The sequence below is a fragment of the Gossypium raimondii genome, chromosome 12 (assembly GCF_025698545.1).
Source record: "Gossypium raimondii isolate GPD5lz chromosome 12, ASM2569854v1, whole genome shotgun sequence".
Lineage (NCBI taxonomy): Eukaryota > Viridiplantae > Streptophyta > Magnoliopsida > Malvales > Malvaceae > Gossypium > Gossypium raimondii.
In genome coordinates, this window is record NC_068576.1 from 55,935,499 (window position 1) to 55,959,732 (window position 24,234).

Consider the following 24,234-nt stretch of genomic DNA (forward strand, 5'->3'; position numbering starts at 1 on the left):
AAAAATTAATTAGAATAAGCTCAGCTTTAGGCACGAATTTTCCTCGTATTTGAACCGATCCTCGAAATTGGATGAACTCCTCTTTTCCAATAAGCTAGTTATAGCTACCATGGACGCCTCGGACACCAACTCTTCCTTGTGTAAATTAGTTATGGAACGTCCAATAACTAACCCTTGCCGATCGAACAACCACGAAACGTTCGTGATTTAGAACTCCGACAGCTTTGCATTCTAGAAGAGCCTAGCTCGAACCAATGCCCTCAACCGCGTGGGACATTTAAATTCGGTTACTACTTCCCTTGACAGAACCAAATAACAATCTCCACTTGGCACGCCAATGTGTTCACAGAAAACCGATTAGAAACGTTCCTTTCGGAATTCCAACTGTACGTCTAATCACACTAAATCAAACGACGTCTTTTTTAACTTAGTGTTGATCTGACTTTATGAGTTGACAAAATCATACTCTTAATCCGGAGAAATAATAAGTACTAGAATTTAGGAGTTAATTTGCTCGGGTTTATAACTCACGGGTTTTGACGAGGCTAATTTCGGCCTAAAGCTGAAAATGAGTTTAGTTGGCTAAGGTTTGGGGTATGTTGGTATTGGAATAATTGAATAAGATTGAATAAATGAAAAAAATGAAAGTGAGTGGTGAAGGTGACGCAAGGTTGGAAATTAATTGCTGACAAAAAAAAAAAGATTGAATTGCAAGAGATAAAAGCTTAATTTAAAAACAAAATGATTAAAAACTTGATGGAAAATTTTATGAAAATACTTGATGAAAAACTTAAAAAGAACTTGCTACAAAACTTGATAGAAAACTTGGTAAATAAAAACTTGACAAAAGAACTAAATGAAAAATACTTGAAGAAAGAAAAACACTTAATGAAAGACTTAATTGAAAGCTTGATTCATGAATTGATGATTAAAATGAACAATGTAGCATCTATTTATACTAATGACCTTGCTAAACTAAGAGCCACCAACATAGAAAATCAAGGAAAAATATTCCATGAAATAAAACAAATCCCAAAATAATCTCCCACTAAGTCAACAAAAATTTTAGCTAATTAATCTTGGAAAAATTCTTTTTTAGCCCTCCTTCTTTGCTTCTTTATTCAATCTAGCACAATTGTTTCCTTTTTATTCTATTTAGCCCAATTTGCACCTCTGCACAAAATTCAATAAAAACATAGAAAAATTAGTGGTGCACTTCATAAATTAACCAATTTAATTACATAAAATATGTAACTTTAGATGGAATTCGAATCGAATATATTTGTTCGAGTTAAATTTTAAAAAATAATTTTGGGTCCTTGTAACCATTGTCACCCATCGTAATAAAATTTGTCCACCTTAATCAAATTTTTATTAACTTTCATCACTTCATAATTTATTTATTAATTTTTATATCTTGGTTAGCTTCTTTGCTTGCTTAGTTGTTTCAATTATCTTTAGATTCTTGTCACTATGTATTTTAGAATTAAAAATATATTAAATGTAAAAATATGATTTTTAATAAAAGTTATTTTAAAAATAAAATGTGAAATTGATACCAATATAAAATTTTAACACGAATATTTTATGGCATAATTAATAATTCAATTTTAATATAAATATTCAATATAACTAAACAATTCAATAATATAAATAATATAAAATGTGATTTTTTTGGATAATTTTGATTTTTTATTTGAGAGTAAAAGGTGAGAAGTAAAAGTTTAGGAGAAAAATAAAAAGTTTTGGGGAATAAAAGTTTGAGGGAAAGTAAATAGGGGGAAGTAAAATTTTGGAGGGAAAATATTAAAAAAAAAATTGGAGGGGGGAGGGTTTGGGATAGATGGGAGGTGGGATGGGAAGGGAATAAAAGTTTTAGGGGAAATGTGGGAGGGAGTAAAAATTTTGGGGGAAAATAAAAGGTTTTGAGGGTTTTGGGAGTAAAATTTTGAGAAAAAATAAATAGTTAAAATTTTGAGAAAAAATAAATAGGAGAGTAAAATTTTGGTGGGAAATGAATTTTGGGTAGATTGAGGGGTTGGGAGGGGAGGGGAGTAAAAGTTTTGGGGGGAAAGTGGGAAGGAGTAAAAGTTTTGAGGGAAAAGTAAAAAAGTTTGGGAGTTTGGGGTAAAAATGTAAAATATTATAGTTTGATATTCGAATTATTCGAATTCAAAAACTCAACTCGATTCGAACTCGAAATTCGAAAAAAAAATTTGAGTTGATTCGAATAACTCGATTAACTCGAGTACGATTTTTTCGAGTCGAATCGAGTTTTGCTCACCCCTACCTTTGAGGAGTCATATTGACAAGCGCCCATCCACTAGCAGCGTCAATCATCTTCATTTCCATTGGGAGCAAACCCTCGTAGAAATATTGAAGAAGTGATTGTTCGGTCAAACCGTGTTGAGGACAACTTGCACACAATTTTTTGTATCGCTTACAATAGTCGTAGAGCGATTCACTCTCCATTTGGCTAATTCCCACTATGTCTCTCCTAAGTTCAGCTGCTCGCGATGCTGGGAAAAATCTGTCAAGAAAAACACGAGATAAGTTATCCAACATTGTAATAGAACCGGGGGGTAAGTAAAATAATCATTCTCTTGCTGTATCAACTAAAGAAAAAGGAAAGGCCCGAAGTTTGATTTCATCTTCGGTTACTCCCTGTGGTTTCATGCTTGAGTAGACCATGTGGAATTCTCTCAAATGGGTATGTGGATTTTCGTTCTTCAAGCCTCGAAAAGTGGGCAAAAAGGTGAATAAGGTCTGACTTCAACTCAAACGGGGTTTCTCCGGCTGGATAGTTGATGCATAACGGTGTTTGCTCGTTGGGAGTAGCGGCTAGTTGACGAATGGTTCAGTTCGCCATCCTTTCTAGTTCAACGACTTCTGCTTCTTTTGTTTCAAAAAGTGGTTCAGTCTCAGGTTCAACCACTTCGACTTCTTTCCCACGTCGAAAGCCTCTGCACGAATTGCTTGGCTCAACCTTTCGACGTCGGATTCTAGGATCCCTTGTCCTAGCTTAACTTCTGTTTTACTTGCATGTTTAAGAGCTTCTGTCTCTTTTCGTCGTGCTCGTGCTGATTTCTCGATCTCTGGGTCGTATTCGAGATCTCCGGATGAAGATCTGGTCATGAAGATAGTTTAAACAATTGTAAGTGTTGCCAGTCCCCGATAACGGTGCCAAAACTGATGGGTGTCGAATCCACCAATATAAACCTACGCCTTAATTTGCAAATTATGCAGTATAGGGAGCCCTCGGAGACTGGTTTACTTTAAATTGTTGCTCTCTTGACCAGATTTTTGTCGAGGCAGCTATCGTGCCCAAGAAATTCGGGGGGGATAAAATTTGATGACCTGAAATAAACAGAAAAATAACGTAAAAAGTAAAAGTTGAAAACATGAAAATAAAAATAGTGAAATAAATATTAAGAAAAATTAATTAGAATAAGCTCAGCTTTAGGCATAAATTTTTCTCGTCTTTGAACCGATCCTCGAAACTGGATGAACTCCTCTTTTCCAATAAGCTAGTTATAGCTACCATGGACGCCTCAGACACCAACTCTTCATTGTGTAAATTAGTTATGGAACGTCCAATAACTAACCCTTACCGATCGAACAACCACGAAACGTTCGTGATTTAGAACTTCGGCAGCTTTGCGTTCTAGAAGAGCCTAGCTCGAACCAATGCCCTCAACCGCGTGGGACATTTAAATCCGGTTACTACTTCTCTTGACGGAACCAAACAACAATCTCCACTTGGCACGCCAATGTGTTCACAGAAAACCGATTAGAAACGTTCCTTTCAGAATTCCGTCTGTACGTCTAATCACACTAAATCAAACGACGTCTTTTTTGACTTAGTGTTGATCTAACTTTATGAGCTGACAAAATCATACTCTTAATCCGGAGAAATAATAAATACTGGAATTTAGGAGTTAATTTGCTCGGGTTCGTAACTCACAGGTTTTGACGAGGCTAATTTCGGCCTAAAGCTAAAAATGGGTTTAATTGGCTAAGGTTTGAGGCATGTTGTAATTGGAATAATTAAATAAGATTGAATAAATGAAAAAAATGAAAGTGAGTGGTGAAGGTGACGCAAGGTTGGAAATTAATTGCTGACAAAAAAAGAAAAAGAAAAAATTGAATTGCAAGAGATAAAAGCTTAATTTAAAAACAAAATGATTAAAAACTTGATGGAAAATTTTATGAAAAGACTTGATGAAAAACTTAAAAAGAACTTGCTACAAAACTTGATAGAAAACTTGGTAAATAAAAATTTGATAAAAGAATTAAATGAAAAATACTTGAAGAAAGAAAAACACTTAATGAAAGACTTGATTGAAAGCTTGATTCATGAATTGATGAATTGATGATTAAAATGAACAATGTAGCATCTATTTATACTAATAGCATTGCTAAATTAAGAGCCACCAACATAGAAAATCAAGAAAAAATATTCCATGATATAAAATAAATCCCAAAATAATCTCCCACTAAGTCAACAAAAAATTCAGCTAATTAATCTTGGAAAAATTCTTCTTTGGCCCTCCTTCTTTGCTTCTTTCTTCAATCTAGCCCAATTGTTTCCCTTTTCTTCTATTTAGCCCAATTTGCACCTCTGCACAAAATTCAATAAAAACATGGAAAAATTAGTGGTGCACTTCATAAATTAACCAATTTAATTACATAAAATATGTAACTTTAGCATTTAATCACAAATGTCGCAAGATAAAATTGTTAAATTAGGACCAAGTTGATATAATGTTTAAATTTTAAGGGCTAAATTGTTATTATGCCAACCAAAATCATGTACAGTTGATTGAAAATATTGACTCGTGACTAATTATGATTATTTGTTCACTTTTGAAATTGACAGGGATTAAATTACTCTGATTTTTTTTAAAAGAATCAATTTGCTCAATTTCGAATTTGAAATATACTTAATCGCTAATCCTAACTTTTCACGTTGTTATAAGTTTTTAGGTGGGATAGCATAAAAGAACAAGGGTTGCTATATATAATATAGCTCGCACCTTAAAGATTGATGCCCGGTTGTTATAACCTTTCACCTTTCTAATATAATTTGATTTAAAGAATGAACATCATTTTTATAATTTTCTAACTAAGTTGATGCCCGATTGACTCGTGACATCAATTTAGTCATGAATTTTGTTAATACTATAGATTAAAAAGTATATATTAAAATAAATATATTTTATATTATAAAATATATTTAAAATAATGAAAATAACCAACATAACCAATTTATATTTTATAAAATATAAATATATTTGAAATAATTAATAAATATTAAACATTTAGTCGATTAAGTTTGTTAGTTTGATTATCAAATTCAATAATATATAATCGACTAACATGATCAAATTAACTGATCCTCAAACTAATTTAACTGACTTATACTCTTCTCTATCGCTCCGTACAAATCAAAACATACCACTACATACAACTTTGAACTTCATATCCTACCGGGCAATTGATATGGAAAGATTGATTTTATTTAAAATTTTAATTATTTAATTATTAAATGTTTTTTGTCGATACAATTTTAATTTTTTTTAGTGTTACAATTACAATCATAATTCTAATTATTACATCTATATTGATGGGGAAATACTAAATCATCAAAAAACCGTGAAAGCACGACCAGTATTCTTTCTTTCCTAATAAACACAAGTTGACAAATAGCAAGTGATACAATTTATCCTATCAACACAAAATCAATCACAATAAAACACAAACAATAAGATAAGCAAGACATGTACCTTTTAAGTAGAAAACTACTTTAAAGTGAAAGGATAAAGACCACAAGACTTGAAAGCATATCCAAAAGTTCAACTATATTCAAAGTTCTTGCTATAAGATTACAATATAAAACCACTACAAATAGCATATAAATGGATTAATGGGTCTTTTTACTCAACTAACCCCCAAAAATAAATATTTACAAGAATGATCCAACTTCAAAAATAATGACAGGAATGACCTGAAAGGAACAACGTCGGGCGGTACCGGCACCCAACTCAATCACTTGCCAATAATTATCCCATAATTGAATTGGGGATTAAAAAAAATTTTGGTGCCGGCGGTGCAGTCACCCGCCCCAGTATGCATATTTTTTGTGTACTTTTTCAAAAATATAGGCATTTTTCAGTCCAAAAAAATATTTTTTATTAGGTGATGGCGTGCAAGTGGTTGACACTGTCAAAAATAAAATTAATTTTTTTCGGTACTTTTTGGTGTCAACCAGGTAAAATTTTTTGATTCCATGTTTCTAGTGGCCGACACTCTAGTAATTTTTTTTCTGTATTTTTTGGCGTCGACACAGTGGTGGTCGGCACCCCTGTTCAAAATTTTTATTTTTTTTGATCCCATGTTTCTTGTGGCCGGCATTGGAGCAAAAAAACAATTTTTTTTGGTGTCAGCCTTTCCCATGCCGACACCGGTTGTTTTGTGCATAAAATATTTTTTGGTGCCGACCTTCCATCTTCCAACACCTGTGTTTGAAAAAATATCTTTTTGGGTGCTGACAATCTCGTTGCCGGCACCCAAGCAAGCTATATATTGAATTTTTCTATGTTTTGGTTGAATTTTTTTTTCTTTAACAGTTGAAGAGAAAAAAAAAATAGAGTCATAAGAGTGACACTTGAATATTTGTTTAGGATTATAGTTCGTATTTATAAAGAATAACAATATTTGGTATAATATTAGCTTTTTAATTTTTTTTATATTTTTAAAAACATTACATCACATCTTCTTTAATTATTCTCGATTCTATATCAGTTCATTGTAGATAAAATTTACGAACTTATGAACAATATTTTTTATCTAATTTAAAAGAATTCCTTTCTTTTTATCATAATAATATTTGCATTAAAAATTATTTACAGGTTTTTTTTTACAAAATTTACCTAACTAATTTCATAATTTATGAAAATTCTCCAGTACAATAATATTAATTAAATTTGGATCAATCAAATTACGAGTTGTTTCCTTAATAGATAGGGTGAATATTTGGTACATTAGTAGTGTACTTTGTTTATTCCACAATCAACCTTAAAAATTTGACATGTGTATCTTTTTTAAACATCTATTTTAAATATTTTATTATATCCCTATAAAACATTTATCAACCCTTTAACCTTACTTGTGAAGTTTAAAAACTTTACCATAGTGTATCAAACATTTTCCTAATAGATATTTAAAAAATATAAATGAGACACATGCGTATCTCTTAACTCTATTTTTGGAGTTAAAAATTCGATCATTTGTATATCAAATAAGTATTCCTCTTATTAAAAATGCAAAGGGTAAAGTGAGGTTTTCCACATACAATAAAACTCATGACTCGGTGTGTATTCGGTCTATTTAATTTTTTATATCGAAAATTAAATAAATCGAATTATCTATGTATTCAATTTAGGAAGCAAAAATCAAACCAAACCAAAATTTTCGATTCAATTTATTAAATTTTTAGAATTTTTTTAATGATGTTTGAGTTGTACAGAAAAAATATTTTCTAATTGATATTTTTATTTCCTTTAAATTTTCACCTTATTGTCTTTTTTCAATTTTAAATTTAATTCTTTTAGGTTTTTTTATCATATCACTTTTAAATTTAATCTGAATATTTGAAAGTCTTAGCTTTTATTTTTTGGTATTTAGCTTATATATTAAATGATAAAATAAAATAAAATAAAATAATCATTTCAATTTGGATTTTAAAATTTAATGGATATTTGGTTTTAAAATTTTAATGCATTTTGGTTTTAAGAGTAATGAGTTTTACTGAATATTTAAGTTTAAGGTCTAATTTTGGATCTGAAATGAGTTATGACCCTATGGGTTTAATCGTTTAAAATATTAAAACTGAAAACTGACAGAATTAACCAATTAAATCACATTTTAAAATATATCTAATAATTTTTGGTTCGGTTCACTTGGGTTTGAATATTTTTTGCACGTTCCTCCTCGACATATAACTATAAATAAAATCATAAAGAAATTGTAAAATTACAATCAAAATTAATTATTACGATATATAAATATAGATGAACATCACCTGTATTTGATCAGACTGACTCGAATTTGCAAACGAAAATTGCGATTAGATTAGGACTTTGGGCTATTGCAGCAACATTCATATTTTGGGTCAATCTGTCACTTCCTTGAAGCAACTTCAGCCCATTAGACCCGCAATTTAGGCCCAAAGACTTAAAGAGTTATTGAATTATCAAATCAGTCCCTCGAGTTTTGCACTCGTTTCTTTCCCGCCAAAACTACTAGACGGTAGACAGCATACATCGGCCGTGGCAGCGCACCAAGACATATTAACCCCACGCGTCGAACCCCCTTTGGCAAAAATGCCACCGTACTTTGCTCTCTACACACTGATTTGTTCCGCCCCAGTTATTTTTAACCCTCTTGCTCTTTCATCTGTACTTTTTCTCTGATTTTCTTTATTTCCAGACAGCATATATTTCTTTTTTAGTTACTACCATCTCTTTTGGGCTTTCTAGTTTTGGCAAATTCTAAAGAAGCGGTGGAGATTCGGTTCCCCTTTTTAACTTTCTTGACAAGGTTTGTACTTTCATCTTTATCTCTTGGTAATTTGGCTGGTGATGTTTCTCTCCGTTATTTGGATCTGATGTTGATTTTATGTTTTAAAGTGCTTTGTTTTCAGTTTTTTTTTTTTTTGGTGAAGTAGAGCACATAATTTCAGCAATTGCATGCAACTTCAATCTGAATTTAGGGTTTTTATTATGAACCGAACCCGTTTTGCAAAGATTTAAAACTATGGGATCTGTAAGTTATCTGAAATAGTCTTCATTTCTCTTGGGTATGCTATATATCTTTTCCATTTTTGTTTTCTCTATTTACCCGTTGAAGCTTCGCATGTTAACACCGAATGGAAAGCTATGTACCAAATTTTTATATGCTTATAGTATAACCTAGAACGTTGACCCTTTGCTTATCATACAGTCACTATGAGTCCATGACCAACTTGAACTAGTTCATTTAAGTGTCCATCTCTGTTTAATTAGGCTAGGATGCCGGATAGTTTTGTTGGTGTGTTATTTAAGTTCAATCTATTGCTTCTTTTTAAGAGGTTCTTTGGTTGAGCTGCTAAATAGAGGTGTATATAAAATTTGTTTTCAGTTTCCATTCTTCAGTCTCCGCTTTAAAATGCATCAATGTCAATAAAAAAGCAAATTGCATTTATTAAAATGTTACATAAATAGACTGATAAAAGAGCCTTTACCGCTTAATACACAGAGTCAGAGAGCAAAGCCCTTCACAAAATTCATTTTCTCTTTATTAATTATCCAAGGTAAGTTCATAAGTTTTCCTTGAAATCCTATTGTTAAATTTTAATTAGCTTTATTATTAACTAATTTCTGCATAAAATTTCTCTTGAATTAAACAGTAAAAGAAAAACTGAGAATATTTATTTTTTTGAAAATTCTATTGAATCGAGGGCGGTTAGGGGCTGAGAATGGAGGCTGGAGTTGCATGCAAGTTGAATTATCCGACATGGATTGAGTCAGAAAGGTTTGGGAGGAACTCGACTGGTTCTTTGCGGTTCGGTCGGATAGCAAAGCAAGAACACAAGGCCCGGCTGGTTGTTTCGGCGCACTTTCCGGTTCTGACATCTTCTAATCGGTTTAGATCGGTCTCTTTCGAGGTTTCCTGCTCTTCCTCTAAGAACTTTTCAGGTACTTAAATGGAAAAAAAAATTAATATGCCAGTTTTATGATTATTGTAATGTCATTTATCATATTTTATACAATTGATTCAAGTATTCAAGTCCTGTCTGTTTCTAAATCTATTTCAAGTTCTCTTAAATGGGCCAAATAAGGTATCATATTGGAATAAAAGAATAACAACATTTTAAAAGAAAATAGACAGGAAAGAAATTATGGATACCTTTGCAAACGACACTATAAATTTACTATTGAACTGGTAGTAAAGTCCTTTTTTTTTTATGTACAGATTATGATGCAAGGTTTTATTTGTAATACTTGGAGCATAGATCAGAATTCATTTTGTTTCTGCTTTCTGTCAAATGTAAATCTCCTTTCATGTTCTCGCTTTTCTGCTAAGTTGTACTGTTTAATCTTTCTTGGATTTCATGTTGTTTTAACATAGGATAACTAGCATGTTATGTTGATATTGAGATTATCCAAAGTGAGAGCAGTACAACTCAGATCCTAGGTGGCTAAATTGTTCTAGAGAATTTTAAATTTTACCACACATATGATTGACCCCTATGATGTTATGTTTTAAAATGTTATTTCACAGCTTCAACAATTGAAACTGGTAGCGTTCATGCACCTTATGATGAAGCTTTAGTGTTAAAGGTATGATAAAATTCCCTGTAATTATTTAAAAAATTTTAGTTATAAATTATAATATGGTGATTAGATACCTCTTATTATTTTTTAATCTTTTATCTCTTCCATTTAGTGTTTTGGCTTCTATTTCTGGTAATATATATAGTTTTTAGTTAAGGCCTCAACCACTGAGAACGGAAGCTAACTTGTGCTGCATCTGAGATTTGTTCTGCCACTGTATCTTACATGATGTGAATAAAATTTGCAGAATAAGTCACTAGAGGTTGAGCCATATTTAAATGGGCACAGTATATATCTTGTTGGTCAGTTTCTTTTGTCCAAGTTCTTTAAGTTTATATTGTCAAAGATTTACTTTCTTTGGTATCTAAACTTTATGAACATGAATGTGCAGGATTGATGGGTTCTGGAAAAACTACAGTGGGAAAAATTCTGTCTAACGTACTCAGTTATTCATTTTGTGACAGGTTTGTACTGTGAATTGTTTGTTCGTTGTGAGTCCTATAGTTGCAGTCTTCTGATGCTTTGATACCAAAATTGATGTGGTTTAAGGGGGAAATGCACCAGTGAATCAATAAAAGAATTTGGTCTGAACAAAAAGGTAAGGAAGAAGCTAGAACTCCAGAAAACTTAGGGTTTAAAAAAACCTTTAGTTTCTTTATATTATTTCAAAGAAAAATAATAAGAATAATGATTACGTCTATAAAGCCTACAACTTATTTATATAGGCTTTCTTCCTTGCAAGTGAAGTTATTGGGCCCTAGGTTTAAATCGTAAATATAACTAATAACCCTAGCCGTCTATCTAATACATGAAATAAATATTATAATATAAATAGAAGGTCCTTCATCATCTTCATTCTCCAACAAGATACTGGAAAGAAGAAAATAACATGCAGAAGCTATGGAAACATTCCTCATGAGTTTACTAGTTCTTCTTTATGGCATATTGTCCTCTATAGTTTGTAGGTTGGAATTAGTGGTCTTGGTCACAAGAGCTAATGATGGGTGATCATGCATTAATTGAATTATTTAGGCATTGGTATGCTCAGATTAGACCCCACTGTCCATGAACTTGGTCTATTTTTGATACATTAATTGTCTTGCTTGAATATTAGAAGTGGTATTTCTTCGTTGATGTCTACCAATTACCAATGTAAGACTGCTAAATGGACTTTTTAATCTGTGTTTCAAGAATATCTTTATTCTACAATTTTCAGTGACGCGTTAATAGAGCAGGAGGTGAATGGAATGTCTGTAGCCGAAATATTTAAGCTTCATGGTGAGAGATTCTTCAGAAAAAAGGAGGTAAGCTAGCAAACTCTCTCTCTGTATGCACATATTCTTTCATTTCTTCAGTGTATCTTACTTGAATCATTACTTATGTTGATGGTCATGTAGAAAGTAAGTCATCGATTTCCTAAAATTATATTTTTGGCATTATGCCTTTTATTTTAATTTTTTTTTGTTGAGTTGGTTTGAGCCTTTACTTATTTATTTTTAAGTTTGTTTTAATGTCTTCTTTAGCTAAAACTGAGTGTAGATACAAGGGTTAATGTCTGCCTTTATGTGCTATGGTCGAAGATTGTAAACCAGTATTAATCTCACTTAAGTAGGATGTGTGCTGCTGGTCATATGCAGAATTGGATGACATGAGTTTTCAGCCCTTTTTTTTCTTTTTTTAACATGTTGGAAGTATGAAATTAGCTTATTATGTCAATAGAAACCTTTCTATTAAGCCATTTGCGATAGAATATTATTGCAGACATGTGAAGTTGACCAACATTCAGAAGTTGGTTTTGGCTGAGTTTCACTAATATAAAGGGGAGGCCACTGTAAGCCGGAGATAGCAAATTTCCAAAAGAAAAGCATTAGACAAGTTGCTAACTGATTTTAGTCTCTATCATCACTTATTCTAGGACCATTGTTTATGATTGCATGTAGGACCAATTCGGTCATCATACTTCTTGTCATTATAATATATTGCGCATTTTTCCAATTGAACTGAATCTTTTATATTCTTCTTCTTGACTACAAGACTGAGGTATTGCAGAGGCTCTCTTCAAAGAAACAACTTGTTGTTTCTACTGGCGGAGGTGCAGTTGTATGGGATGTGAACTGGTAAACAGGAATTTAATTAGTTTAGATACTTCTCTCTCCATCGGTTCGGTTTTCTGTTGCATAAACTATAACAATCTGAAACCCTTTTATTTGGTTTATCAGGGATTATATGCAAAAGAAGGGGGTTGTTGTCTGGTTAGATGTACCTTTGGAAGCCTTGGCACAGAGGATTGCTGCAGTAGGTACTCATTCTCGTCCCCTTTTGCATTATGAACATGGCGATCCCTATACAAAGGTAGTCTGTTGCTGATTTTATTTTCTTTCCTTGTGTGGACTTGGTTTACATGGTCTAGCAAGTTTTTGACGTTCTGACCCTTTACAGGCTTTAAAACGGCTGTCTTACCTTTTGGAACTGAGGGGTAAAAATTATGCTAAAGCAAATGCCCGGGTTTCATTGGAAGGTATGAGACTATGTTATGTTTAGACGAGATTGTGTGAAGTCTCTGTTAGCTGGTTAATTGAAATGCATCAATGCTCATTTACCTTCAGCTTGTTTACATTCTTCAAAGATATGAGATACCATGTGATGTCATTGTCTTTCCTTCTTTACTTCTTTTTCCGCCATATTCTCCTTGTATCTTGACTTGTTGCTGCTGTGTTTACGTTTATCTCTGGATGATTTTTGTTTAAACTAGTGTTCCAAAAAATTCAGAAATTGCAGGCAAACTAGGTTATAGAGATGTATCAGATCTTACTCCAACAGAGATTGCAATCGAGGTCTTTTCTTTCTCTTTGTCCTATATTTTCTCTTGTCCGATTACAATGTTTGGCTAAAGGGTATCACTGTATTGTTAGGCATTGCAACAAATTGAAGGGTATCTAAAGGAGGAAGGTGGCATGGTCATTGCTGGATTATAGTTTTGAAAAAGCTATAGATATGGTGATTGAATTTCGTTTTATTTGTGGCATAGCATGTCAAAATTGACCAGTTTTTTTTTCCATCTCTGCACCGTTGTAGTTTGTTTCCACAACTAAGTTGTGTAACTCCCAATGTATTGTCACTAAGTATCATGAACATGATGCACTTGTATATGTTTGCCTAATTCATTTTTGTTTTAGTATTTTTCATGTTCATTGTACGATCTATGATTGTTCTTTCCAACTTTTTGTCTTTTAAGGTTTGTATTTTCAGTGAGACATGTTATTTCGAGATTTAAATCGGTGATGGCGAAATTGGTAGACCTTAGGGACTTAATTGGATTAGATACTAGAGATAGAAGTTTAAGAAGTCTTGCTTCAGACTTTCAGCTCTGTAATAATATCCGCTCTGAATTTTTATAGTGGCATGAATGCCTTGGAATCAATGTTTAAAAATTTAATGTTTAGTAAATATTTTCGTTAAAAATAATAATTTAAATTTTTTTGAAAGGTTAATGGTCAAATAATATTTTTAAAAATATTAAAGATTAAATTTAACGTCAAATTGATAAAATATATAAACATATAAACGTTATACTCTTCAAATCTTATGTGCATGGATTGAACCTTTAATCTTTTAGTTGTGAATATTAATCTTTACATTTTTTTGAGCTAGTCAATTTTAATAGTATTTTTTTTCTGAAATTTGAAATTTCAGTACTAAAACCACAATTAATTCTGTTTGGTGAAGTTCTGCTATTAGTCTAGTAAGTTGTGGGTTTAGCTTATGTTCTCTAATTTCTAATTTTTGGTTTCTATATTTTTCAAATTTTGAAATTTTAACTATAACTCAAGTCTCAAATGATAGTCACTAAATATATTAAGTAAAATAATGTGATTTTTATCTAAGTGTTATGTAAAAATAGTAAACTGACATATTTACCGTAAAAGATTTTAAAAATAATAGAAATTGAAAATGACCAAATTAAAGTAAAAAGACTAAGGTCTAATTCTCCATTGTTGTTGCGGTTGAAAAGTGATTTTTAGAAGAAAAAATCATTTTAAAAAGTACGGCAGAAAAGTGTTGTGAAAAAGTGTGATTTATTAAGTTTTGGTGTTCTTCATTGTTGTCAAAAATTGTAGTTGAAAGTTAAAATTTCTTTTTGTGGAAAATTAGAAATTAGTTAAATTATATGATATTTAAATAGTGTAATATAATGATTCATAAATTATAAATTAATCTATTTTTCATATACTTTTAAATAATTAATATAAATAAAAATATTTTGATAATTGTTGCTCAACTATTGTATTTCATTTTAGTGAAAAACAGGTTTTGACCGCAACTTTCACCCTTAAAACTAATGGCCCGAAATCGGAACTAAGGAGACCAAATCAAGATAAAAGGCATAAGATTTGGAATCTTGTGTGTGTGTTTTTTTCAGTTTTAATCTTGTCGTGTATCTTTACAGTTTTACCCTTAGAGACTTGGAGTCGTTCATTACGGAACTTAACCTTTCCGTGTCCTGAATCGTTTCAGATCTATAATCCCATCCGTTGGAACCCAAAGAAATCTCATGGGACGGTTCTTATTATCCTAACCCAATCTGGCCCGCAACGCTCTCACGTAAATAGTCGCCACGTGGCATGATATCAGCCGTGACAGCGCACGGGAAACATCCGTGGGAGAAAAAGTCAAGACATTCTAGACTTACCGTCGAAATTCATTCACAACGTGTCGAACAGTCATTGGCTGAATACAACCGCTGCGTACTTCGCTCTCTACTCACTGATTGCTCCGCCCCAGTTATTTTTAACCCTCTTCTCCCCTTCTGTACTTTCTCTCTTATTTTCTTTAGATCCAAACAGCTTATATATTTCTTTTTAGTTACTACCTATCTCTTTTGGGCTTTCTAATTTTGGCAAAATTTAAAGGAGCGGTGGAGATCCATTTCCCCCTTTTAACTTTCTTGATAAGGTTAGTACTTTCATCTAAAATCTTATCTCTTGGTTATTTGGCTGGCGAAGTTTCTTTCGCTTCTTTGGTTCTCGATTTGTGTGCTTCTTAGTAACGGGTATTTGGATCTGATGCTGATTTTATTTTTTAAAGTGCTTTTTTTTTGTATTTTTTTTGCATCTCGGTGAAGTAGAGCACATAATTTAAGTAACTGTATGTATATTCAATCTGAATTTAGGGTTTTATTACGAACAATAGGATGGATCCAGTTATTGCGTCTGTTTGTTTTGCGAGAAAATTAGGGGAAAGAAGCATTGAAAATGAAAATTGAGGTAAAAAGGAAGAAAAATTGTTAATTAAATAAATTTGTCTAATCCTCTTTATAGATCGTTTTGGGGGTTATTCAATTCATCTTACTTTTGCAAAGATTTAAAACTATGGGATCTGTAAGTTATCTGGAATTGTCTTCATTTCACTTGGTTATACTATATATCTTTTCCATTTTCCTCCTCTATTTACCCGTTGAGGCTTTACATGTTAACACTGAATGGAAAGCTATGTGCCTGGTTTTTACATGCTTCCAGCATAGCCTTGACCGTTGACCTGTTGCTTATCATACAGTCACTATGAGTCCGTGACCGACTAGTACTAGTTCATCTAAGTGTCCATCTCTATTTAATTAGGCTATGGATGCCAGATAGTTTTGTTGGTGTGTTCTTTAAGTCAAATCTATTGCTTCTTTTCAAGAGTTTCTATGGTTGAGCTGCTAATCATCAAAGATTGCAATTTTATAATTGTTTTAGTATATCTTTTTTTTTTTTCCGTGTATAAGATGCCTCTTTTCCCATGCATGAGGGTCAGTGTAATTTGCAATGAAGTTTGGTTTTTTGTTCTGATTTCCTGTTTCACTGCAGTGACGAGGGCCATGTGAGTTGTTTGAACTGAAATACTGTTGTTGACGTTTTTCGACGGGATAAGCTTATTGTTGTTCTAAGTGTGCACAAAGATGGGTAGATGCAAGGGTTGTGGGAAATTAGGAAGGATTCTACCAAGGGATGAGCCTGTGAATCCTTACCATTCTGCATTTCTGTGTTCCCCTGTTGTTTCTGTTTGGGATTGCATTGTCCGTAAGATGAGATATTCTTGCAGACCTGAGTTTGTGTAGCCTTGATTTTATATAATTTATATTAGGAATACGTAGCCGTCAAAGTGTTTTTTTAAAGAAAAAAAAAGGTGAAAGAGGAAAACAGATAGGTTTATAGGGAAATGTATACGATTTAGAGGAACTCTTTTACAGAAAAAAGAAAGAATCTGAGTAAACAGAAGTGTGGGTTTAAAAGCTGTTTAAGTTTTAATGGATAACAAGGGATGCAATAAAGTGCAACCAGTAGCGAGAAAAGCAAAAAAGAAACAGGTGAAGGATGAGTTGGATCGTATTAAACAGGCCGAGAAGAAAAAAAGGCGTTTGGAGAAAGCTCTTGCTACTTCTGCAGCCATCCGTTCCGAACTAGAGAAGAAGAAACAGAAAAAGAAGGAAGAACAGCAAAGGCTTGATGAGGATGGTGCTGCAATTGCTGAGGCTGTTGCTTTGCATGTCCTGATTGGTGAAGACTCGGGGGATTCATGTGAGATTATGGTAAACAAGGATGAGGGGTTCAACCGTTGGGATTGGGGAAGGAGAGCTAGGCTTCCCCATCAGGCTCACACAACCTCTCAAGGGTGGGTCGCTAATGCGTATAGTGGTGGATGCGAGTGGGCTGAGTTTGGAAGCAGTGACTGGTCCTTCACGTATGGAGCTTGCAGAAGGGATCTACATGCACCATGGTTTGAGGATAGAGGCTGGGGAAATGAAGAACTTTCAGCTGGTCTTATAGCAGCACAGGCTGTATCAGCGCTGCAAATCACAGAGGACGCAGAAGTAGTAGACACCATCGTGCTTGACAGAATGTTGAGAGGCTAGCCTAGCATTTTGCTGTTGTATTTGCCACTTTCCATGTTGCTTGCTGTCTTTTTATCTTTTATTCATAAATCTGAATAATGGATCTGTATATATATGTGATGACTTTGTCACGCATCTGGTTCTTGTTGCTTCTTTAAATATTAAACTTTGTTGCACCATACTGTCAAATGGTCTGTTTCTTGGTAGTGTTCTAATTTCCCTCCTTTTCATTTTCCCCAACATGAATGATTTTCAAGATGCTTTTGAGGGTAAAAGTACAATGGAAGTAGTTTTATATTAGGAGTCAAATTGTATTTTATTTTTTATGTTCAAAAAATAGATAAATTAATTATTACATCTTAGATTAAAGAGTAAACTGTTTTTGTTAAAAAATTTAACATTTTTTATGGTTCGAATTTTATTTCTATGTCGGAATGAGATATATGTTGCAGGCATTAAATTTTTAATTTAAAAGATTAATTTACTGTTTGATTTAATGTACAAGAATTAACTTGCTTATTTTTCAAAGTAATAGAAGCAAAACACAAATGATTCCAAAAACCTTCATCTTGAGGCATGAATGAACTTGCTCTAATCGTATTGATGCTCTTGCCCCAACTTAAATGGAGGAAAGCAAAATGATCTTGAATGATCGAGTGGCCACCATATTAAAACTGTCCCGCTTTCATCGCCAAAATAATCAAATGAATTTGAATGTGCCTACAATGCTAGACAGGTCATTTTTGTCTCAGTTTCATCATTTCAAAACTTCCTTTTTTCTCAGACAAAACAGGTTCAACTTTGGACTATATTAAACCATGCAAGTATCCAAATAAAACATCAGCATAATCAAGCAAATAAACTATTTTAAACCAATTACTTCGGACTACTACATAAGAACGATAAAAAAAAAAAAAAAGACAGCTAGGATTCAACTTTGCTACAATAGAATAAAATATTGAAGAGAGAAGGTGAAGCTTCCAATCTATATATATGGATACATACATATACAATATACATATGTATATTAGAAATTTCGGGAATGAAAAATTGACCTTTGATTGTATCTCTGCAGAATTGACTACTTAAAACTATCTGCCATCCTTTGTCATCAATTGTGAAAATATTTGGCCTGTCGTTAAGTCTAAACTACCAATCGGATCGTCTTTCTCTGTGTCATTATTACCGGATGTAGTAATAATGCTAGGTGTTGGATGATCCATTCCATTCATGTTGCCGTCTTCGGCATCACATGGTTCGTCGGGCCCTGATTCTTGAAGCCGAAGTGCATGCTCCAAATTCCACAAGACATCACCCATAGTCGGTCTATCAACACCATAATCAGCCAAGCATTTCTCAGCTGTTTCACCATATTTCTTCAAACAGCTAGGCTTTATTTGTCCCACGAGGTTGGGGTCGATGATTTTGCCGAGCATGCCTTTTTTCTGCCACTGCATTGCCCACTCAGCTAAGTTCACCTGTTCCCTGGCAAGCAATGGGTCAACAGCGGGCCGAGCACAAAGTACCTCAAAAAGCACAACCCCAAATGAATAAACATCAGATTTATCAGTAAGCTGCTGTCTCCGGAAATACTCGGGATCAAGATAACCGAAGCTACCCTTTACTCCGGTGCTTACATGTGTTTCATTGAGACACGGACCGGATCTCGAGAGACCAAAGTCAGCAACCTTGGCCTCAAAATTCTCATCAAGCAATATATTGGTAGATTTAATGTCGCGGTGAATGATACCTTGTGCTGAACCAGTATGAAGGTAGTGAAGACCTCGAGCCGAGCCAATACATATTTCAAGTCTTTGCTTCCAAGACAATGGAGGATGTTTTAAACCGTATAAATGATTCTTCAATGGTCCGTTTTCCATGTACTCATAGACCAGTATCATTTCCGACTGTTCTTCACAATATCCAACGAGTGAAACAAGATGCCGGTGACGAATCTTTGAGAAAACAGTTATCTCAGTCTGAAACTCCGGAAGACCCTGCCTTGACCCCGGGACACCTCTCTTCACAGCAACCTTAGTATTGTCTTTAAGTACCCCTTTGTAGACCATACCGAATCCACCCATTCCAATAATCAAACTCTTATCAAAATTGTTAGTTGATGCTTGTATGTCAACAAACGGGATTCTCAAGCTACCATTAGGACCCGGAGACGTAGTAGCCGTCCCTTCAGACATTCTACTATATGAACTGCCCCCAAAAACACGTAACGGTGTCCAACCAGCACTTTCCACACGTCTCGGTGGTTTCGGTTTCTTCTTCTTGCACTTAAATATAAGCAAAACAACAGCCACACCCAAACAAACGATAACGAACCCGCCAACAACGAGACCCACGAAAATCCAAACGTTTCCCTTCTTAGACTCACCATGCAAGCCTTTAACATTCACCAACCTCATAATCTCTGCTCCATTTAGAATAGCATTAATTCTCGAAGGAGTACTCAAATCTGAAGGTCCAACACTCACACGTATGACCCCGGAATCTTCCGAATCCACAACAAAATCTAAATAAACTGGAGAAGAAAGTACATGAAACGTAAGCATCGACAAATCCAAATCCCTATAAGCAGCATAATCATTGATATACACATTGAAGTAGAGCTGATTAAGAGCAGGGCTAACAATATCACAAAAATGCAACCTAACCAAATATGAAGCACCAAATGAACCTACTGGAAAATCCCAAGTGACATTGAATATACCATTCAATGTTAAATTATCTCTGTTCATTTGCTGTGCAGTCATATAAACATTAGCTGGTGCTATTTCAGGGCTTGCACCTCCAGTTTGATAATTAGGTACATGTGTAGTAACAGCTTGTTTCGCAGCTGTTTTAAACACAAGGAACCCATCATCAGGGATCCAAGTTCTCCACAAAGTATCATTAAAAGGAGTCAATTTTAATCCCCCAACATTGATCCTATGAACAGTCTCTAAAACTTGGGATGTTAAGTTCTTGTAGTTTTCAATCCCATTATTATTAACCAACCTAGCTCCATCATCGATTATGAAATCTTTAGGAGCTGTAAACACTTCAATTGCATTAACAAAAGCAAACCCAGAATCACTCACAGGACTAAACGTAATTTCAAGGAATTCACCATCGATTTCCAAAATATATTCTTTTAAAACCGTATTGGAAACACTAAAACCACGTACTAGCAAGAACCCATTAGCCACAACGTTGAACTTAGCAGAACCCAAGTCGAAATTTCGAGCTCGAAACGGGGAGAAATGTAGGCGTACAAAGTGAGTTCCCGTCCCGTTTTTCTTGACGATGAACTTGTAACTCGACTCGGCGGTGAAAACTCGGGCCGTACGGTACAAAATGGGTGAATTCGGAGATGGGTTTCGGTCGGTTACTGAAACGGATCGGTCCGCCGAGAGGGAAACCGAACTGGGATTAGCCGAATCGTAGACGAAGACACGGTTGAAAAGTGAAGCGTTGGCGTGTGATCCACAGTTGAGGAGAAATTGGTTTGTGGGGACGAAAGGTTTAGCTAAATAAAGGAGTGAAAGCAAAGTTAAAGAGAAAAGGTAAAGGCTTTGAGTAGCCATTGAAGGTAGTTTAGAAGAAGAGAGAATGGTTTTGAAGAAACTGGATTTGGCCATGGAAGTTGATGCTTTTTTTTTTGGTAATATTTCAAGGCATTTTTGTTTTGAACCGTTCACATTCGTGCAAAGTGCTTTTTATTTTGGCTAGTATGATCCAGTGGAGCATCGACAAATCACCTTTAAACTCATTTTCAGTTGATGCCAATAAACAATGTCAGAAAAAAACATGTACAAGAAACTTGACCTTTTTCTTTTTTTTTTTTTGTCTTCCCACACTGCTTGCTTGCTGAAGGACGCTGAGACGACAACAAAGCTACACAAAGCTGCTCGTTTTATCAAAGTTCTCATGTTTAAACTTTAATAAGTTTTAACTTTTAACTTATGTTGTATGTTTTCACCGACTACTACATTACTTTTTTATTAAAAATAATTTAATTAATCTATGTTAAATTAAAGATTAAATTATTTTTTTTAATTTTATTCATTTTTATTATTAAAAATTGACATGATTAACAGAATAATCAGATAATTACATGTGGTGTGTTATATGTACCTTACACTAACCTATAGGGATTAGTTTTTAATAGTAAAAAATAGATAAAATTTTTAACAAGACTCATTTGTTCTTTAATCTAACATATAAGGACTAATTTATCAATTTTTGAATAAAAGAAGCAAAATACAATCTAACTCTTAATACAAAGACTTTCATAATACTTTTAAATTGATTTGATTAATTTCAAAAATGATCTTATCAGTGTGTTACATGACTACGTATACATAGATCACATACGACTTACACGTGATCTTATGTATCCAACATTTATCTCGAAAGATCTAACATTTATCTCGAAAGACTGTATAACTCGGTCTTTTAATACCCAAATGAAAAACTCGCTCCTTTAAAAAAATCCCCATCAAAAGTCTTCCCCTTCCCTTAGAAGACAATGAACGGCTCTCGGCCTCCCATGAGCTGCCATCAACAGCCAAAACTGTATTTTCCCATCAACAACCGTATATTAGAAAATATGGAACTTTTAGCTTACTTTTTCTTCCTTATAGTAATGACAGCATTGTGGGTTGTTTTAACTCACCCAGACATTTACCATCATAAATTAGGTATAGGTAGGAGCGTAGGGCAACCTGTGCCCTATTCATGGGAGCATTTATTTATGCATCACATGTCTACAAATTTTTATTGCATTAGTTCAATGTAGACCCCTTGGAGTTTTCTAAAATGGCACTGTATGAATTAAGTTTCCCCACCAAACATATAACATACACTGAAATATATTTATGTACAGATTTCTCAGTATAGGACCTTTACAACGGTATAGATACTGTATTACTCTCATTTGACATTATTCTTTTAAAAAAAAAGGGTCAAATGGTGGGTTGTAATTTGTAAAATAATAGATGCAAAAATCAGGAACAAACAGGTGGCTAATATGGAAAGGAAGTTGGTGGTCATGGATGGGCTAAAATAACACGAAATCAATACGTCATTGAAGCGAGGTGGTGCTTGCCAGGCCAAGCCAGCTAAAAACCTAAAATGATTATAATAGCTTCTTGTGCACACCCAATAAGAATGTGCATGGTGGATGGTTGGCAACTGGCAACCATTTTTCTATATATTCCAAACTTAGTCATCCATTTTATCTATACATTTCCCAAGTAAATCATTGCTATGCTCTATCTTTATTATTATTTATTATAATAATTTTAAAATTTAAAAGTTATAGCAGTTTTAATTTAATAGTCTCTACAATTATGGTTGTATAATCAACTCAATTCTAATCAACTAATTAAAGTAAATTTGGAGGAGAATTCACTTATTTACATATAGTGAAATTTAAATATATGATCACAAGACTTTAATCTTGTCATTAAATCAAGGTTGGAGTGTTCATGAGTGGGAAGGCTAGCTTGTCCAACTGGCCTAATTCATTTTGAGATGGGATTGGATTTAGTTTTCCAACTTGGGCTAGTCGGCTCGATTCATGTTATATTAATATTCATATGTTTTTATAATTAGATTTAAATAAAAATATTTTCATTATTTTTTAAACAATGAAATGTTCTATTTCAACAAGTTGAGCTTGGGTTTGAATTCTTTTTGAAGTTGGGCCTAAGACCGGTCAGATTCATAAACACCCCTAACCAAGAATTTATTGGTATAATAGTTTTAGGTTTATTTTTATATTAAACGAACTAAAAGTTTGTAGACTACATTTTATATTTAATCTCTACATTTCAAAGCATTCTAATTAAAAATTAAAATTATTAAAATTACATAAATTAGTTGTTTTCTTTAATTTAGTCGTTAATTTAAGTATTAAATTACAATTTAAATACGATGAATAAATACTAATATACCTATTGCAAGTATAGATTAGATCTTACATATTACATGTTTTCTTTCACTTGGAATTCAAATTGTTTATGAGACTTGATTGATACAAATGATATTTTGAATATTTAAAATTCAGAATCAATTTAAAATTTAAAGCACAAATGCCGATGGGACTTTGGCATGATTGGTTAACGTTGAGACCCAGCATCCTTAAGCACTCAAATTCAAGTACTACCATGTCCTTTTTGTTCAATTATTTTTGTTCTTCGCCTGCACTTTGTGCTTGCATAATCCTCTGTCGCCAACAAGTCAGTGGGGGTGGTGGAATTTGCCCAATTTTGTTTTTGTTGTAACAAGACGGTAGTGGAATTTGCTCAAATTTGTTTGAAAATTTAATGTTGGTTGGTGCTTTATTCTTCGCCTATTATTGATCCCTTTCCAAATACATCGTAAATTTGCCTTTTATTATTATAATATGAATATAAGAATGTGTTGAAACAGTGTTTCTAAACTCAATTATTGAATCAAAGTGATTTTAGTTATTATTTTTCAAATAAGAAATTCATTATAAGGCACTGTATCGGCGCTGCCTACTGCCTAAATTATATGATATGATTGCGGGCATATATTGTATTATGTCTGCCGACAAATGCGTCTCTTTTTACCAACGTTTCTCCACACTGTTCTGCCCGCTCATGAAAATAGAGTTTCGGTTTTATAGAGGTTTAAAAATTTTAATATATATTATTTTTATTAATATATTATTTTTAAATTTTATAAGAAAATTTAAGTAAGATTTGAGTAACTCAAAATTTCTCATCATCATATTTCATTTAACACATTGTCTCGCCATAAAATAAAATATTTAAACTTCAAAATATCATTTCATTTACTATAATATATATTTTATATTATTAAAAATATTTCTATGTTTTTACAAATCTAAAGATAGATATTGCATATTTTTTATATTATTTATTTTCTAATTAAACGTTTTAATTCATAAAATTTCAATAACCTCAATATGTATAATGTCATGTTCTGTTCATTCTCGGGCAT

At 33.1% G+C, this 24,234-nt stretch overlaps 3 protein-coding genes across 8 annotated transcripts; 2 read left to right on the plus strand and 1 right to left on the minus strand.

The window, feature by feature from the left end:
* The first annotated feature begins 8,342 nt into the window (after positions 1 to 8,342).
* Positions 8,343 to 13,554, plus strand: LOC105765516 (shikimate kinase 1, chloroplastic). 5 transcript variants are annotated; one of them, XM_012584664.2, is made up of 12 exons: positions 8,344 to 8,601; positions 9,298 to 9,352; positions 9,500 to 9,737; positions 10,324 to 10,382; positions 10,624 to 10,678; positions 10,768 to 10,840; positions 11,593 to 11,680; positions 12,411 to 12,493; positions 12,596 to 12,728; positions 12,816 to 12,894; positions 13,146 to 13,210; positions 13,289 to 13,554. In XM_012584664.2, exons 3-12 carry the CDS (start codon positions 9,518 to 9,520, stop codon positions 13,349 to 13,351), a joined length of 918 nt encoding a protein of 305 aa, XP_012440118.1. In that variant the 5' UTR covers positions 8,344 to 8,601; positions 9,298 to 9,352; positions 9,500 to 9,517; the 3' UTR covers positions 13,352 to 13,554. The 5 variants fall into 5 exon arrangements, with proteins under 5 accessions (XP_012440117.1, XP_052481623.1, XP_012440118.1 ...); XM_012584667.2 differs by having other exon boundaries at positions 9,509 to 9,737; XM_012584663.2 differs by lacking the exon at positions 9,298 to 9,352 and having other exon boundaries at positions 8,343 to 8,601.
* A 1,585-nt stretch (positions 13,555 to 15,139) lies between these two features.
* LOC105765518 (uncharacterized) lies at positions 15,140 to 17,426 on the plus strand. Of its 2 annotated transcripts, none has more exons than XM_012584675.2 (2): positions 15,140 to 15,426; positions 16,223 to 17,426. In XM_012584675.2, exon 2 carries the CDS (start codon positions 16,663 to 16,665, stop codon positions 17,266 to 17,268), a length of 606 nt encoding a protein of 201 aa, XP_012440129.1. In that variant the 5' UTR covers positions 15,140 to 15,426; positions 16,223 to 16,662; the 3' UTR covers positions 17,269 to 17,426. The 2 variants fall into 2 exon arrangements, with proteins under 2 accessions (XP_012440129.1, XP_012440128.1); XM_012584674.2 differs by having other exon boundaries at positions 15,140 to 15,329.
* Positions 17,427 to 18,205: 779 nt separating this feature from the next.
* LOC105765520 (probable receptor-like protein kinase At5g24010) lies at positions 18,206 to 21,112 on the minus strand. The gene has a single exon (XM_012584676.2). The coding sequence runs from the start codon at positions 20,877 to 20,879 to the stop codon at positions 18,339 to 18,341; it is 2,541 nt and encodes an 846-aa protein (XP_012440130.1). The 5' UTR covers positions 20,880 to 21,112; the 3' UTR covers positions 18,206 to 18,338.
* Between the last annotated feature and the right edge of the window lie 3,122 nt (positions 21,113 to 24,234).

Excerpts from the sequence above, each read along its gene's own strand:
- LOC105765520 (XM_012584676.2), bottom strand. The coding sequence starts at position 20,879 with ATGGCCAAATCCAGTTTCTTCAAAACCATTCTCTCTTCTTCTAAACTA.
- LOC105765516 (XM_012584663.2), top strand. The coding sequence starts at position 9,518 with ATGGAGGCTGGAGTTGCATGCAAGTTGAATTATCCGACATGGATTGAG. Across the intron at positions 12,729-12,815 it reads ATGGCGATCCCTATACAAAG|GCTTTAAAACGGCTGTCTTA; the intron begins GTAGTCTGTTGC and ends GACCCTTTACAG. Across the intron at positions 12,895-13,145 it reads TGCCCGGGTTTCATTGGAAG|AAATTGCAGGCAAACTAGGT; the intron begins GTATGAGACTAT and ends CAAAAAATTCAG.
- LOC105765518 (XM_012584675.2), top strand. The coding sequence starts at position 16,663 with ATGGATAACAAGGGATGCAATAAAGTGCAACCAGTAGCGAGAAAAGCA.